We start from the raw sequence: 18,473 nt of genomic DNA on the forward strand, positions 1-18,473 counted from the left end.
AAGAATCTGCAGCTGCCCAGGCCATAACATTGAGAGGAATAAATGCATTCATTACATCTACATTTTAGACCAGGTTCAAGTAGCAGAATCCTTTCATCAAAATCAAAGCTCACTTACCCACGGTTGCTGGTTGTGAGCGCCTGGAAGCGAGCCGAGTGTTAACAAGAAGCTGTTTCTATCTGTCCCCAAGCAGTCCTTCAGTGTGTATGACTGCCAAAGCAGCTACAGTCTTTTGCTCACTGTGAGATGCTGGGAGGCGGGACAGCGTTTAGGTTCCAGTCATACCTGGTAGTGAGTTGTGTGTCACATCCTGATTTCATTTGTCACCTGTACTGGTTTCCTATTTTATTCTGGTCTAGAAACAGAGCGCTTGAAACGTCATATTTCTTGGCTGAAAGTCGTATGTAACCGGGTTTGCTGCATAAATATAGATGTATAGTTTTGGACCTCATCTGTTTCGTTTGGATTTGTCTGTCTTAAAAACATGCCAGTTTTGAACAGTTCACAGTATTAAAATTCCTTCAGCTTTCTCTGAACGTGCAGCAATACAACCCACAGCCGGGTGATTCTCACGAACATGGTACAACTTACAACAAAAATAAAAATGCATTGTATGCACACAAAAACACACCTTCTTTATAAAATAGAATCTAATTTTATCTTTCAATGTAAAATTATAACCTCTATGCATATTTTTAAAGGTATTTTTAGACATTTTAGTCTGACTTTGAAGAAATAAATTCATTACCGTAACACAATTTTGATGAAGAAATATGAAACCACAAAAACATTTTTCCACTTTTTTTGGACACCATGGACTTCAGTGTCCACAAAGGAGAAGGTACCAACAAAGAATAGTCATTAATAACAAAATTTATTATTTTAATGTAAACAATTATTTCATTACCGTAACATGAATACAATTTTAAAATCTATTTTTGTTCTAATTTTGTGTTAAATCATTAAATTGAAAAAACAACACAACCATAATATAAAAGAGTGTGACCATTTCATTGAGGAATTAAAAAGTTCATGTAATTCTTTTATCTAATCTAAATAAATTATCATAAAATGAGCATAGCGGTAATGAAAAAACGTATGTCGGTAATGAATAAGAATGTTTCGGTAATGAACACTTTATAATTACACTAACATTTAACTACACATAAATAATAAAATGGCATGTAACAAAACATACATCTGCAAATTAAACATTTTACCAACATTGAGCCATGGAAACAAACCCACAACTGACTTTTTTTCATCTCTGCTTATTGCTTGGAATGTAAGGTTGGGCAATTGGACGAATTCATCAATCCTCAGGAATAGTAGGGCTGTAGTGATTCAATAATCTCACGATACAATACAATACACGATATTCTGCTCACGATACCATATATATTGCGATATTCAGCAAACAATACAATTCAATACACTTTTGCAATTTTCTGAAAGATTTTAGAGGGACAGAGTGATTTTGGTGACATTTTGTGACTTAGAGTTGGATTGAATTAATTTAACTGAAAACTGATTAAAAGCACCAACTACACAATACCTGGCTCTAGTTGGACATGGACACAGACTTAAAGTCAACAGCTGGACAAAATGAATCAAAGAAGTGGTGAGAAGACATGTTTCTTTTAATAGAAACAGTACAAACTGTAGCTTACATGCATTTGTGAAGTAAATAAAGTGCACCAAGTACCCTGCTCTGAATAGTTTGATACCTTTTTAACCTTGACACTTAACATCTGAAGGAATCACTCTAAGCCTGATGACCTAATCACTCTCCTGGCGAAGCAAGCAGTGAGTGAACAAGATGACAGTTGGATGTTACAATACTTGCATTACTATATCGATTTTTTTCTAGGAAAGAAAATATTGATATATATCGCAAAAATCGATATTACACAGACCTGGATAATAGGCTATGTCCTTCACTGGGTGTTTTTTTAATTTTTATTCATTTATTTTTATGTAAGGGTGATTTATTTATTGAGGTGGCTCGGGCATCCTCACCAGATGCCCAAGCCACCTCAACTGGCTCCTCTCAATGTGGAGGAGCAGTGGCTCTACTCTGAGTCCCTCCCAGATGACCAAGCTCCTCACCTTGTCTCTACAGGAGAGCTCAGAGAAAAAACATTTTAGCCTCTTGTAGCTGTGATCTTGTTCTTTTGGTGATGACCCAAATCTCATGCCCATAAATGAGGGAAGGGTTGTAGATTGGCCAGTAAATTGAGAGCTTTGTCTTTTGACTCAGCTCTCTCTTCACCAGGGCAGACCAGTGCAACTGAGAAAATGTTGCATATTGCTGAACCATAATGGAAAGCCATTACTGCTTACAATGAAAAGCAGTATATGCTTCACTGTGGACGCTGCACCAATCCACCTGTCAATTTCTCACTCCATTTTCCCATCCATGACTACAGATATACTGAGAACTAAACCTGTAGATCATGACCTGATGAAGCCAACAGGACCACATCATCTGCAAAAAGCAGAGATGCGATCCTAAGGCCACCAAAACGGACCCCCTCCACATCTTGGCTGCATTTAGAAATTCTGTCCATGAAAGTAATGAACAGAATCGATGACAAAGGGCAGCCTTGGCGGAGTCCAACTCTCACCGGAAACCAGCCCGACTTACTGTCAGCCCCTACAGGGCTCCCTGAAGGACACGGTCGAACACCTTTTCCAAGTTCACAATACGCATGTAGATTGATTGGGCGAACTTCCACGGACCCTCCAGGACCTGCTGAGGGTGTAGAGCTGGTCTAGTGTTCCACGACCAAGACAAAACCCACACTGCTCTTCCTGAAGCTTAGATTCGACTAATCCAGAACCACAGAATAGACATTACCAGGGAGGCCTAAGAACCCTCTGTAGTTGGAGCATACTCTGTAGGTGGACCACCCCCCCGGGCTGCCAGTCCAGGAGAACTGCCCCCAGTATACATCTTCTTTCACTCATTCACCTTCCAAGTAAAATTTTGATAGCGGAATATCCTTAACTGAATCGAAAAACCATCAAATTGGATCATGAGTTGAAATGGGTCCCTCTGAATCTAAGCATTTTTGGAAATTTTAATTGATATCCAGCACTACTTCCTTTTTCCCTTCACATTAGGTAATTAATATTTGTTGCCATAAAATAGTATAACCATTTTTCATAAGTAGGAAGTAAATAAAAAACTGCTGTAATTGTGTAAAAAAAACAATAAGGAGTATTAAAGTTTAAATGCACTATGTATTTATCTATTTTTTCATTTCAAAAAGACACTGTTCATCACCGTAATCTTGTTTTTCATTACCGCAACAGGTCTAAAATTGCGCGGTAATGAAAGTTGTGCATTACGGTAATGAGTGAAATTCGCATGAGATAGCTTAAAATGGTAGCATGCCATGGTGAGTCAGCTAAAATTTTTTCACCTACAATACAAATTCCCTGATATCTTCTCTACAGAAAAATATCTAATCATTTACTTTTTAAGCACATGAGGTAATGCACATTACGGTAATGATCGGCTGTGGTGTGCGAATAGGCGTATGCAAGGAGAAACATAACAATTATCATAATCAAAATATGTCGAACAATCTTATTTTTTAGCCATATTTTGTCTTCTCTTCTTTGTGGTACATTATGGGTCAAAATAACTCAATTTTAAAAAATTCTATAAATTTAACAGGACTTCGAACAAGGTGCTACGGTAATGAGTTTTGCACCTCTGGACACTCACTTTTATTAAAATATATTTTATTATTTAATAGGAAATCATTAGATATCACAATATTGAGCTAGTTTACATTATTTTACACAAGTTGGTAGTATTTTTTTATAAACCAGCTTGAATAATTACAATGATAAATTGAGGTGAAAGCATTTTTTTTTACTGTGGACGCATTACGGTAATGAATTTCTGACTCTAAAATTAGTTAAAAAACATTTAAAAAAATATTTTGGTAACTAACAATTAACTGTGCCAAATATTAGAAATGATGATTGTTCAAATAAAAGTGAATTATTTTTAATTTTCATGAGTATGACTTTAAAATCTTCTTAGACATTCAAATGACTGGGTTCGTGAGAATCACCCAGCCGCTTATGTCTCAGTCTTTGGCATTGTCTCAGAACAATAAATTAGCAAAACTTATGCTTGCGTAAAGGTGGCCACAGGTGGTTATTGATGAACTAAGTGCATTTGTAGTCTTCATCGAAATCATACACTATGGAATATGAGGTTAGGTTTTAGATTCAAATCGTTTTAGGACTTAGTGAAGACTATGTTATATTTATGACATTCTCAAATGAAAAAAAAAAAATCAATGAAAAACTATGTACTTTCTTCTTCTGATGCCGGTCTCCAGTGGTCATTGGGTGAGAGTCGGCCGACACGCTGAACAGGCCGTCAGTACATTGAAAGGCAGACAAATGCAGATGTATAAAAATGAAAATACTGTTTCTCCCCAATAAACATGGATCTGATCCCAACAGAGGAAAAAACAGACAATTGACTGATTGACTCAGGGATTCAGTTGTGCTCTTGGGGACTTCAACGACCACCTGGGTAATGATTAATGACTTTAAGAGGTGTGATCAAGAGAAAGGACCTCCTGCTCTGAATCGGAGCTCTGTTTTGTTGTCAGACCTTTGTGCTGGGTATGGATCGTCCAACACAAGCATCATGTTGGAACACAACATGGTCCATACGACTGTGTAGCATCTTGGGGAACGTGGCACCAGGCCAGCATGAGCCAAAATGTTGTATGATCAGATTTATATTTGGAACCCATTCTGAGACTTCAACCTTTAAAGTTGTTGATCAGATGAGGTGAAAATCTTGAATCTTGCTAGTGCTTTATAAAGGTAAAAGATAAAGCACAAGCAGCAAACTGTATATTTGTGATTCAGGTTTGTACAACACTGTATTTTTAAGTGCAACATAGGATTTGGATTTGGCTAAAACATACTTTTCCAGGCACTTATTGTGTATTAATACAGCGACATGATGGCTGGAATTGGGATACTAATTCAAATATTAGAATCTTAATGTCAAAAATCTAAATTTTGTTCTTTACAAAAAATCTCTTCTTTTTTGAGTCTCTTATGTAAAAGTACCAGTAAGCTTTCCTGGACATTAAGTTCATGTAACACAACACGGTTTATTATTTGTGCTCACTTCTTGTACAACGGACACACACAAGCCGCTTTTAGTCGAGGACGGTTTGCTTGGATCCAAAATTTAACGAGATTTAAGTGAAAAGGGGCGGGGGAGTAAATTGGATTTTCTGCATAAATTGCTGGGACATGAGACAGTGAAAGCACATGTTTTCAATCTATTAATCTGCTGCAAACATACAGAGAGTTTCATCACAGCTCTGGAATTTGTCAGGGTTACCGTATCATAAGATACAACATCACCAGAGATGAGAGGCAGTCCGTGTCTATGAACTACAACAGTTTTTGAAAATAAAACCAGAAAAGAAAATCCTACAGGTGAACTGCTATGAGAATAAAACAGGTTTAGCGTAAAACAAGACTTGTAGCATATTTGTGAGAGAAACACTTAAAACCACACACTCCCCTCCATGTGACAGGCGGCTTACATATCACTGCTCCTAGTTAATTGTGAAGCATAATGGCTGGTCCTCTTTTTCATTGAAGAATAATTCATGAATAGAGGAAAAACAAGCAGTTACAAAGTTTTAAGAAAAGCAATTTCTATTGCTGAAACTGATGGGTTAAAAATGTATCCAGATCATTTGTTTTAGCCTGTTTAATAACTCGGAGTCTCAGGATTTATTCCTAGTTTGAGTTTTTTCACTTGTATTTCTCCCTATGTTTGAGTGCTACTTGTTAAGAAAATAAATTTACAATATGCTAGTTTTAAAACTGAACATGTCTTGATTGAAATAGCCTAATTATAGTTTTCAGATTAATAACTTATTCTGCCCTATTGACCTTTATGTTATCTGTAGTTACAGCAGATGATTTGCTAAGATCTTTTGAACTGCCCTTTATCTGTGTGGGAAACAATCAGGAGAAGTTCCAGCTTTTCACATTCATTTGTGAAAAGCCATAAAACAGCAGGAGTTCAGGAGAGTCTCTGCTCTCACTTCGTTTAAACAATGGAGATAAATGGTCTTAGATCGTGACTTGCAGGAAGTTTTAAAAAGGGTCTTAAAAAGGGATTGCAGATCTTGCAGATGCTGCATGATCTCCAATCATAGGTGAATTTACTGCGCTGATGAAATATAGCATGTCATCTTAATGCTCTTTAAAACTATTAAATCATCAAGTTGAAATTATTTTCTTTTTCCTTTGTTTTTTACTTAATCAAACTGGTACGCGTATTAGCTGATGCCTAATTTAAAATGCCTTGAATCAGTGTTGAGGACAAAAAAATCCTGACCAGGACTTTTCTAATTAAAAGTCTAATTTCTGTGCTTGAACTGCGAAAAACTCAGCATGTCATGATACAAGCAGCACTGTGAATAAATCACCTTTTTATGAGTATTTTTGTACGGTGGCCGACAGGTGCAAATGCGCAGCAAAAGAGAAAACATGCAAACAAAAGAAAAGACACCCCCCCGAATCAAATGCAGCAAACAAAAAAGAAAACACCCCCGAATTAGAAAACACCCCCGAATTAGAAAACACCCCCGAATTAAATGCAGCAAACAAAAAAGAAAACACCCCCGAATTAGAAAACACCCCCGAATTAGAAAACACCCCCGAATTAAATGCAGCAAACAAAAAAGAAAACACCCCCGAATTAGAAAACACCCCCGAATTAGAAAACACCCCCGAATTAGAAAACACCCCCGAAGCAGCAATGGCGACAAAATAATTTTTGCTGTATTACACTTAAAATTACACAAATTTATTTTTTACAATGTTTTTAGGCGAGAATGTAGATGTATAGATCTGAAATATCTGCTCGGTTCATTAATAAATCACCTACTTCCAATATTGCTCCGACGTTTTCGGAGATGTCTTCTCCCGCTGCATTAACAGCCAGCTTCACTCGCAAGCTGTCAGCTGGCCGCGCGCTCCATGTAGATATTAATAAAGTATTTAATTTATTCCTGAGCAAATGGGTTTGACTGATTAAAGTTAAGCCTTCAAACATAGTTTATTTAACTGTAATGTCTTACTACCTGAGATCTGGAGAGTATTTGAAAATGAATAATATCCCTTGTATACATTAAACATTTTAGAATCAGACAGATTTTCTTTTTACTATGGAACAACTTTTATTACAAAAGGTGAAGAATAATACAGAAATAAAGAGTAAAAAACAACTGAGTCCGTTTTTTTTACTTCGTTGCTCTGTGCTTCACGTTGTCACGGTTGCTAAGCAACATAACGCCGAGATGGAGGCTAGGCAGCTAGCCGGAGGCTACAGCTTCTCTCTTCTGGTCGTCCATATTCGTGGCCTTCGAAGGACCCGTCTTCTGTAGATCGGGCCGTTTCTCACATAGACATAATAAAAGGACAGACGCCTAATGGACCGCTCTCGTGTTATCAATACATACTTATATAAGTATACAAACATAAATAAATAATCATTAATACTGAATAATATACATTAGGCTATGCATGATTATGCACGCACACACACACACACACACACACACACACATATATATATATATATATATATATATATATATATATATATATATATATATATATATATATATATATATATATATATATATATATATATAATGTTTTCCAGCCTACGAGTTCTGGTTTAAGAGTGATTCAGCAGCTGAGATTGGGTCCAAAATCCGATACGAGATTCATCCGTGCTGTGCAGTGAATCTGTCTCTCCCTTCTTCCTCACGTCGTAGGAAACCTTCAAAACAAAAACGGGACATTTTCGAGTTATCTTACGTTGACTGAGTTAAATAATTAAATAATAGCCATTGTCATCTGTGTAAACTTTGCTGGTGAATGTTATGATTTTTATAATATTGTTTCATTTCTATAGTAGGCTCTTGTATCAGATAATCTAAATGTTGGAGAATGAGTGAAACATTTTAAGATTTACGGAATCTCGGTTAGCTGTCAGAGCGGGGGCTGAACACCAAGCACTATAGCTAGCATTAGCTGGTATTTCGCCAGTGGACATAAATACAGTATAGTAATATTCTAATCACAAAAATACACAGTAATATGTCCATCTTACTTGCGAAAAGTCTGTCGAGCCGTCACGTCAGTAGTCCGTCGATCCGATCAACAATATTCCGCAGTGCTGAAGGCATCTTCTGCTGTTTTGGTTGAGCAAAGCAAAGTGTATTTGCGCCGGAGCAGCCAATCGTGGGGGGGAGGGTGTACTCTTTTATTATGTCTATGCTTCGAAGGATCAGTTTCTCAGGGCCCTTGAAAGGATGCAGAGCCTGAATTCGGACACAGCTATTTTTTGTTAGACTCCGCATAGTGGTCTGGAGCACTTCCGTTTTCAACACTTTTTGTTTGCTGCATTTCATTCGGGGGTGTTTTCTAATTCGGGGGTGTTTTCTTTTTTGTTTGCTGCATTTAATTCGGGGGTGTTTTCTAATTCGGGGGTGTTTTCTAATTCGGGGGTGTTTTCTAATTCGGGGGTGTTTTCTTTTTTGTTTGCTGCATTTAATTCGGGGGTGTTTTCTAATTCGGGGGTGTTTTCTAATTCGGGGGTGTTTTCTTTTTTGTTTGCTGCATTTAATTCGGGGGTGTTTTCTAATTCGGGGGTGTTTTCTAATTCGGGGGTGTTTTCTAATTCGGGGGTGTTTTCTTTTTTGTTTGCTGCATTTAATTCGGGGGTGTTTTCTAATTCGGGGGTGTTTTCTAATTCGGGGGTGTTTTCTTTTTTGTTTGCTGCATTTGATTCGGGGTTGTGTCTTTTCTTTTGTTTGCATGTTTTCTCTTTTGGTGCGCATTTGCACCTGTCGGCCACCGTATTTTTGTCATTATTGTTATAAATCAAATTGAATTTGATTAAAGTGACTGACTAGACTGTTACCTGTCCAGTTAAAGTATGCAGCAGTAGAGAGAAACCACTCCCTTTAATCAGACAAGAGGAGATTCTGTCCGAACTTTTTACAACTGGACAAGGAAGTTGATGAAAGCATTTTTTTTTATTATTCATCATTATTTCATTTTTCTGTTTCTGCAGAAAACGTTCTCTAAAAATAAATGCTTTTCTCATATTGAACACTAGAGGGCATAGTTCACATAAAAATACAGTCACTCTCAAATCTTAATAATAAAAAAGTAAATCTCCTAATCATGGAAATGGTGTTAGTGACTTAACGGTTAATAACTCTAACTTAACTTAGATGTATCTATGCTTATGCTGACATAAGGCATGTTTCATTTCAGTCACTGTAAGACTTATGGAAAACACATAAAGCTTGTTGAATGGAAACAAAAACAGCTAAAATAGGTGCAGAGTCATGATTGGTCTGTGAAGTGTGTGACAGGACGGTGGACCAGTTTCGCCGCACAGACACAGCCGACTGCTAGGAACAGAGAACCCTATCAGCTGGAGGTAATGTATTTTATATAGGAGAGAAGAACGACTGATGGAAGCATAATTCCCATCAGAAAGCCTGGATAAATAATTCAGGATGGTCTTAAAGTTGCACTCTGCAGTTCATGAGCAGGAATAAATCAAGCTGAAGCCAAATGAGAGAGGAGAACCTCCTGAGAAAAACAAAGACAAGAGAGTCATCTGTAGCTATGACGATGGGGTACAAATACTTTTACATGATTGTCTGGGGTTAGTTTTAATAATTGTTCTACTTCATCTTTTTATACGTATATTTATATGTAAATACATTGTTATCGCCACTGAATGTGACTGACTGAACCATGCCCTTCACTTGACCTTGGATTTTACTTCATTTTGATTGACATTTATCTTTTCAGTTTCTTTATGCGTTGAAAAGTTACACAGTCAAAACTTAAGAACAATATGAGAGAGGGTTATTTAACATGTAAAGTGAAAAACAAAAACAGGGTTCATTATTCAAAGTCATATTTACACCATGTTAGTTATTCACTTATAAATGTCAGAGTTTTGAACTAAATATTTATTTAGAAAGCTAAAAATGTAGCTTGGAGTTAAATATTAGCTCAGACCTAACTATTTAGCTAGCTGCTAAATATTAGGTGCTAAATGTTTAGTTTTTAGCAAAATTTTTAGTTTCCAAACTAAATGGTGTGGGTTGGAGTTAAATTTAAGTTGGCCCTTTATAATTAGGGTGAACCTAAATATTTAGCTTAGAGCTAATTATGTAATTTACAGATAAGAATTTAGTTTGCAAAGTAAATATGTAGCTTAGGGCTAAGTCTTAGCTTATTCCTAAATGTTTAGCTTGTGCTTAATATTTAGCTTGGAGCTAAACTTTTATATTTCAAACTAAATATCTATTTTGGAGCTAAATTTATCTCCAAACTAAATATTTAATGTGGACCTGAACATTTAGGTTGGAGCTGGAACTAAGAATTTGGTTCATAAACTAAATATGCAGCTTGGAGCTAAATATTTGGCTCCAAGCTAAACATTTAGGTCCAAGCTAAAATTTTAACTTGCAAGCTAAATATGTAGTTTGGATGTAAAATTTTACTCAAACCTAAATATCTAGTGTGGACCGAAATAATTTGCTGTTGATTTTTAAATGTATAACTTTGCAGACAGCAGCCGGTGATATGAACATTATTCCTGACAACATTTTGACTGGTTGCATTTTCATCTCCATATTAATGGGAAACAGCATCAAAAACTCCTAGAAAACTTTCAGAAAAAGTAGCTGAAATAATCCTGAAAAGAGATCTCACCAATAAATCAGCTGCCAGCTGGAATCAGATGCTTTTTTTTTCTTGACCAGCTCTGATTGGTGCTGAGGAAATAAATTAATAAATACATTTCTGATTATAAAAAAAGAAGCCCTACAGGTCGCAGGAACAATACCACTCTTCGGTGTGGAAGTTGTTACTGTCAGCTGTTTTCTGCAACACTTTGTGCTCAGTTTTATCGTTTCGTGGAATCCTGCTGTGTTTATCTTGCGTCATGCTGCATTAGGAAATGTTGGTGTACCTTTAAAACTCTCAGCTCTAATGTAGGGGTCACCGCGGCCATTTCTGGCTCTGATGGGTCAGCGTCCTCCGTATTCTAGATGCATCCCTGCCCTAAAACCGCTCATTTGAATGGCTGAAATACGTAACTCTCCGTCACATCAGTCCAGGTGTGTTTAACCAGGAAATCATCACAAACATGATGGATGGATTTCTACTGGACGATGCTCGAGACGGTTTCATTTATGATTGTCTTTGTTTGGAAACAGTTATGTTTAACTGCAGAGATTTAAAAGGCCAGCAGATAAATGAAGTATTCACTGTGACCAGTTCTTTTTTTTCCCAGACGTTTTGTAAATAATACTAATAAACTCATAATTTAACAACGAAAAAACATGTTGCACATTAATATAGTTGACAGAGTCAATAGAATTTAAGTAAGACACAGTTGGATTAGTTTTGCTACTTTTTAAGGATCATGGAATCTTATTGTCACCTTCCTATGATAACGGCCTATGGTCATGTTTTTTGCCAAAAGTGATTTTTTTTTATTTTTATTTTATTTTATTTTATTTTATTTTTACCTAAATCATCTAATAAAAGGTGAAGTATTTTTTGGGCCATTATTTTAGGAAGCTGACGTTGAGTACTTCTTCCTCCATAAAACCAGATGATGATGATGATGATGATTTTAATATTTCATTTGATCCCTGCACTGCCGTTTTCCATTTTTGGCATCAATTTTATATTTCCGGTCTCCAGCTGTCGTTTTTCTCTCTAACCCCAGGAGGGATCTGTTGCCGTCCTCCGGGTTTCTGATCTAATCGACAATAACGGCGCCTCGGAGTGTTTGAGTCTCCAGACGCTCTGCTGGAAGGCAGAGAGGAGAAACACAGACACACACTCTCTCTCTCTCTCTCTCTCTCTCTCTCTCTCTCTCTCTCTCTCTCTCTCTCTCTCTCTCTCTCTCTGATGATGGCATCTCCAAACAGTCCGCTGCACTCTGCAGACACACCCATCAGCAACACACAGCATCAGCACCAGCTGCCTCCGACTCATCCGCCGCCATTGCAAACATTCCCTTTCCCTACTGCCCTGCTCAGCCACTTCGCTCCTCAGAGGAGAGACAATGTCATATGGGGTAAAATAAAGTAAAGAAACAGGAAAGGTAAAGAGCCTACCCGTCCCAGAGGGGGCAGCGTGCCAGTTGGGGAACGCCAGGTGGAAACAGTCGCACATGGTGGCAGCCGATGCAGCAGAGAAACCGGGGATGGAGGCTTGGGCAGGTGCCACTACAAACTGCTTCTTCTTCTTCCCTCCACCTCTCCGTCAGGCTGTTGGTGTCCTGCGGGTCAGTCAGTCGCGGCGGAGTGAGGGGCGATGAGCCGCAGGAAAAGTCAGAGCCGGAGGAGAGTTCCAGAACTCGCTCCTCTGCTCTGATTGTCCACAGAGTGAAGGAAACTCCCTCCTCTGTGCCATAAACACGCAGCGCAGCGGGGGTAACTTAATTATGGGTGGAGCTGCCTCCCATCACCACCCCCACCCCCTCTCCCCCCAACAGAGTTCTCTTTCTTCTCGTCCTCTTGGTCTCCCTCTTCTTTCCCACTCAGTCCGATTGATTCGCTTAATCCGACAAGGACGTTCACGATGTCAGAGTCTGGGGACGATCCACGTCTCTCACGTGGAGACTTTAACTCAATCTGCTGCTGTGTACACTTGGTCTGAAGCCCCTCATTGTGGACTGGAAGCTGTGGAAATGAACGTCTGTTTACAAGCTGTCTTAAGCAATCAGGAGATTTATTTATATGACAGATCATTCGGAGTTCAGGGCAGGAAGGTTTTATTTGCCCACAATGAGTCTGACAGAAAGTCCCGCACAAAAGTATGGAGGACACAGAGTTTAAACGCTGATAGCAGGTTTAATTTGGGCTCTTAGAAATAATTTATGGCTGATGGGAAAGCTAATAAATGTTGAAAAGTGGAAAATGAGGTAAATATGCAGAAAAAAGGGGTCAATAATTGTTGGTTTTGATGGGCTGAAATTCTGATTTGAGTTTGTTGTATTTGATGCATTCCTCGTTTTAAAAATGTTTTCGTTTTACTTTTAATTTTTTAAATGACAATAGCATAAGAATTATTAGATTTGTTTCTGGTCAGGATCAACAGCAGGTGACACATTTGACCTTGTGTCATAATTTACCTTTAAAAAAATTAGGCTGAAACCCAGATAAAAAAAATGTCAGCCTCATAGTTCAGGAGTTTTTGCCCCATTTTTATCAGCACAAACCTGACGTAGCCGTCTAGATGAGCTCATCCTTTTCTCACATTGTTTGCTCTACTTTTTTCTTAAAGCTGCAGTATGGATTTTTTTTTTAAGTATATGTTGTTGTTTTTTTACATATTTATTAAAAGTGTCCTGCCACCATGTCGTGGCAGTGTGTTATGACACAGATATTCTGTGAAAAGATGAAACTCCTCCATCCAGACCTGCTACTACCGTCTGAAGAAACGCACCGCTCCCAGTCAGAAACAAGCAGTCAGAGCCAGGAGGCGGGTCTTAGCGCTGTCAATCATCCTCATGTACCTGCCAAATGTTTTAATGGCACCGAAACTAATTACGTTTACTAGAAAACTGTTTATCCATGCTAACTAGCCTTAGCATTCACAACAAGTTCTGTATTGCCAAAAGTATTTGCTAACTCATCCAAATCAATAAATTCTAGATGGTCAGAACCAAGGTTGTTATTGTTAACTGAAAGTAACAAAATAAAGAAAATTGAAATTGAGGAAAAAAAATGAAAAAATAAAAACTGCAATTAATGGAGAAAATGTAATTATAACAAACTGCAACCGTATCATGCATTTATAAAGCTAACAAAAACATACAAAAATGATCAATCTAATATCCTTCATTTTTGTATTTATCTATTTTTCAGCCTTTCAAACTGATGTGAAATAGATTTTGTTTGCATCAGCTCCAACGGTGCTAATGCTGGTCCACAAAATGGAGTCTACAAAAGTTGGGAGAAAACACCAGAGTCATTGTTCAACAATGATTGATATAATTGTTTTTACTATAGTATCTTCTGTTGAGTATTCATTATCAATGAATACATAATCAGAATACAATAATTTGACCTTTTTGAATTCTTCACCTAAAATTTGACCAAACTATAAAAATACTAAAACTGCTACTAACTAATAAAAGCTAAACCAAGACTGTACAGCATCTGACTACAATTACTATTACAAACTAGCAAAAACACTAACAAAAAGTCACAACAAAGCAAAACTAAACTCTGATTAAAAAGCCAGAACTGCTCAAACATTTGAATCCAGGCGAAAACAGGGATGTGCTTTCTCCTGAATCAACTAAAGAAACAAATAATAACTGTATTCAGGACGAGGGCGTGGCCGCTGACCACTGCTCTGTCTTTAGGAGGGAGAGATAACTTTCTATCCATATTTTCCCTCATATGGTGGCTCACAGGCTGACGTCTGCCATCAGCTCCTTTTCCAAAGCTATCAGGGTCATTCGTCTGCTTGCTACAGATTACCTCACAAAACAGAGAAAAATAATGGCTGCATTTCCTTCTTGTCTGGGCGCTCTAATGCTTTGATCAGTGGCTGAGGCTGCACCGGCGGTGTGTTAGCACTGGAGGAACCGGCACTCAGATCAATACAGGAGAAATGCAAGGCAGCATTATTGTGGGACAAGCAGATGAAGCTGCGTGTCTGTGGGTCTAACCTTCCAGAAGTGAGAGAAACGTGACTGCTTCCACGTTTCCCATTCATCTGACAGCGTTTCAAATGCAGCCATGCAAATCTACTGGTGTGTACTGGTGTATTTTTAGGTGCAGTATCAAGCTTTCCCCAGTGGAAATTATTTTCAAGTTAACCACCATTCAACTTGATTAGGAGAAAAGTACATGTCCATTATCCTTTCAGCCACTGATCCGCTCAACTAATTTGATCATTTCTGACTCAGCTGTCCATTTTATTTGTTTGTTTGTGTTTTTTTTCTTTTTGCCAGTGGCAAGCGTGTATATTATGATTTTATTACAGTTATTTATGAATCTGCAGTCTGGACGGGGCAGACCAGTCCTCTGTAGGCTTTTTCCATCGTCTCGGTTACGAGGATATAAAATGACACAGCATTTAGTGTTGGCTCCAGTTAAAATCATTTTGAATGTAAAGCTGGCTGGAGAGAGACTGAAGACAAAAATCAGTCTGAAAAACTGCATTACTGCTTATGTTACTGTTAATATAACGTCAGCAAACATAAATATTTAATTTGGGTCTAGATATTTAGTTTGTGAACTAACTATTTAGTTTGAACTTTAAATATTTAGCTCAGATTTAAACATCTGGTTTGGAACTAAATACTTAGTCTGCAAACTAAATATTTAGTTTGAAAATTACATTTTTCATTTTTAAGCTAAATTTTTAGTTTCAAGTTAAATGTGTAGTTTGGAACTCTGATGTTTATAAATGTATGAATAACATGGTGAACATGTGACTTTGAGAAAAGTCACATTTCTAGCTATGACAGGCTAAATAAACCATGATATTGGTTTTATTTTTTTACTGTGTAACTCTGCAAACAGCACCACAAACATCTGTATCTATTTCTAAACCCTCTTTTTATTGTAGTTACACAAACAAGTTGGTGAAATATCCTCTCCAGTCCAGCATACTTACAGACTGAACACATTAAAGAATTTCCACAAATTCAGAATCGTTTCAGACCGTTGTACTGGAATGAAGGTGGAGATTATAATGCCAGCATGTGGGCTCTGTTGGGAAGTGGCTGCATGTGGATCTAAATTCTGAGCATCATGGCATGGAAAAGGTTGAAAAAGGTTATTATTTTGGAGAAAGTATCATCAACATCAATATTTCCATAAGAAGCAAAAAAAATGTTTGATAGAGGAAAAGCCTCTCAGACTCTGAGCTCAAAGCGAGATTCAGAAGCACCACAGCAAAGGTAAACAAAGGTAAAATAACCTGAACAGGTGATCAACTCTAAACCACTCACACCCTTTTACTTTCCGTCTCTCTTTGTCGTTTACGCACACCCGTTGCCGTGGCAACCGCTCGCTCCTCGAGCTGAGCACAGATTAAACATTCAGTCCGTTAGATATCAGGTTTTCAGGCTTGATATTTATTTTGCGATCATTAATAAGTGCTCCCTGAACCCCAGCGGTATTAGTTAATTTTAAACTCCTGCTCTAGTTATTTTGGTAATGGAACCAAAACGCACAGAATTGCGCAACACCATGTTGAAACAATAATTACTGAGATTATTATTGTTGTTGGGTCATTAATTTGAAGACGTTTTGTTGACTTTTTGTTGTTGTTATTTAATTAAGTAATGAATGTTTTGATAAGGAGTCAGAGGAGGACGTGCTGGTGGCGTTCAGTTTGTCACTTAATGCTGAGATCGACTCAAAACCTCCCGCAATCAACATATTGCAGCCCAAAGCACGAACAGTTCAGAAACAATATGAAATGGAAGGTGGGGGGAAGCGATTTACTAACTGTTTTAGATTGTTCTTGAAAAACTAATCAGTCACGGTTGATTAGTGGGTGAACTCATGGCTGCACAGTGAACCCACTGATTTTTTTACAACAGACAGCCACTCCTCTCTCTTGCAGGTACTGCGTACCCCGCTAAGTCTTTAAGGGGTACACAGTACCCTACCGTACCCCCCTACTTTCACCCCTGGGCATCACATTAAAGGGTGTTGAACATAAATGTGTTTGAGATTTTGATTTGTAAACACTTATGGACAACTTGTTTCTTTTTCCTGACACTTCACTAGAACTGATGACATCAGCTTCTTAAATGAATGTTGCATCTTCATAAACTTTATGACATTTCAAATCACTTTTAAGTTGCAGCCACCAGTATATGGATTGGTAGGCAGATGGGCTTCAGGAAAATCAATATCACCAGAATATTGCTCTTCCTGTCGGCACACTGTCATCCACTACTGGAATCAGAGGGGCGGTGTTACGTAAAATCAACTTTTTGAGCTCCACGTCATGTTATAATGTTATTCCCTCATCAAAAACCATCCTGCAGTGAATTCATGAATGTTTGAGAAATGGTTTAATCTCCCATGGCAACTGTTACTGCTATGCAAGACGCTTGGTGGCACTGAGCCTTCAAGACACAGTTTCTAAGCTTCCGGGCCTCCGTCTCACTGAGCAGCCCTCCCTCCCAACTTCCCCATTCAGCTCCTTCAGACTAGCCAGTAGCAATTAGCAAACACCTGGAGGATCTGTGCATCTGCTGAGTTCATTATAGGAGCTGCTTCTCAGAGCAACACTGCTAAAACATTGTTAAAGGGTTTATAGAGGAGCTGTGTTGTGATGACTTCCTGAAAGCGGAGTTTCAGAAAGAAGCAGGAGCTTCTTAAAGAGACAGAGGCCTAATTTCAAAGCAAAGCCAAATTTATTTTAATTCATATTTGATATTTAGCATTTTTTTTTAAAACTGAAAGTAACATAGATACTTGATTATGCTATAAACTGTTGCCATGTGCCTTGAAAATATATAGAACTGCCCCTTAAGTACATTTAGCCTTAGTGAAAGTGTTGCGTTTCCTAAGACAACTTGAGTCAAAGCTCTGCAATTCATAGTGTTTGTGATTGATTGATTGATTGATTGATTGATTGATTGATTGATTGATTGATTGATTGATTGATTGATTGATGTAAAGTCAGGACTTTAGACCTCCTGTTTCTACTCGGCACTGTCGGTAACGTTAACGTTCTAGAAAGACAAAACATGAAGTTAAAAATGTGAAAGCGTGACATCATGTGAGTCCAGAAATGCGACCCGGTGAGTGTCTCAGTTCCACACCAAGCAGTGTGAAACACAAATCTGATGATTCCACAGACAGTGTCACATGGGACAGTAGTGGCCATATCCATGCACGTAGCGCGCATTCTGACACGGCCACACAAATTTCATGCAGCAGATTCTAGTCCACAGCTTTATCCTTCATGTTCATGTTATGTTGTGTAAGACTGAACACTGTGAATGAATTATTCTCTGGCGTCACATTGATTCTGAACCTGACTGAAAGATACGCCACGCTTAGCGTTCAGCAGATCGGAACCAAACAGGTTCACTTCAGGATGGGAGCAGGATCCCCGTTCCGCTTCACACAGGGATTTCACTTTTCACTTCAGCAGCCTCTGCTCCACTTTGACTTTAGTGGTGATTGTATATATATATAAAAAAGTAATAATGTTAAATTTTTTAATAGACTTCATCACTGTGGACCATTTGCATAAACTCAAAGCCAGCTGGGACAAAGAACAACTTTTTTTCTTATTTAACCTTTACTGTTGCAAATCAGCATCATAACTTACAAAAGGAGAACATTTTTATTTTC

The 18,473-nt window shown here is 37.9% G+C and overlaps 1 protein-coding gene across 1 annotated transcript in view; it reads right to left on the bottom strand.

Moving 5' to 3' along the window:
• LOC106921132 (uncharacterized) overlaps positions 1–12,535 on the bottom strand; it is a 29,782-nt gene extending 17,247 nt beyond the window's left edge. Inside the window, exon 1 of the mRNA XM_088002511.1 lies at positions 12,246–12,535. Coding sequence (XP_087858637.1) covers positions 12,246–12,303 — 58 coding nt within the window. The 5' untranslated portion in view covers positions 12,304–12,535. The remainder of the gene's footprint in view (positions 1–12,245) is intronic.
• Between the last annotated feature and the right edge of the window lie 5,938 nt (positions 12,536–18,473).

This window comes from Poecilia mexicana, unplaced genomic scaffold (assembly GCF_051168715.1).
Source record: "Poecilia mexicana isolate PSO_F unplaced genomic scaffold, ASM5116871v1 scaffold_22, whole genome shotgun sequence".
Taxonomy (NCBI): Eukaryota; Metazoa; Chordata; class Actinopteri; order Cyprinodontiformes; family Poeciliidae; genus Poecilia; species Poecilia mexicana.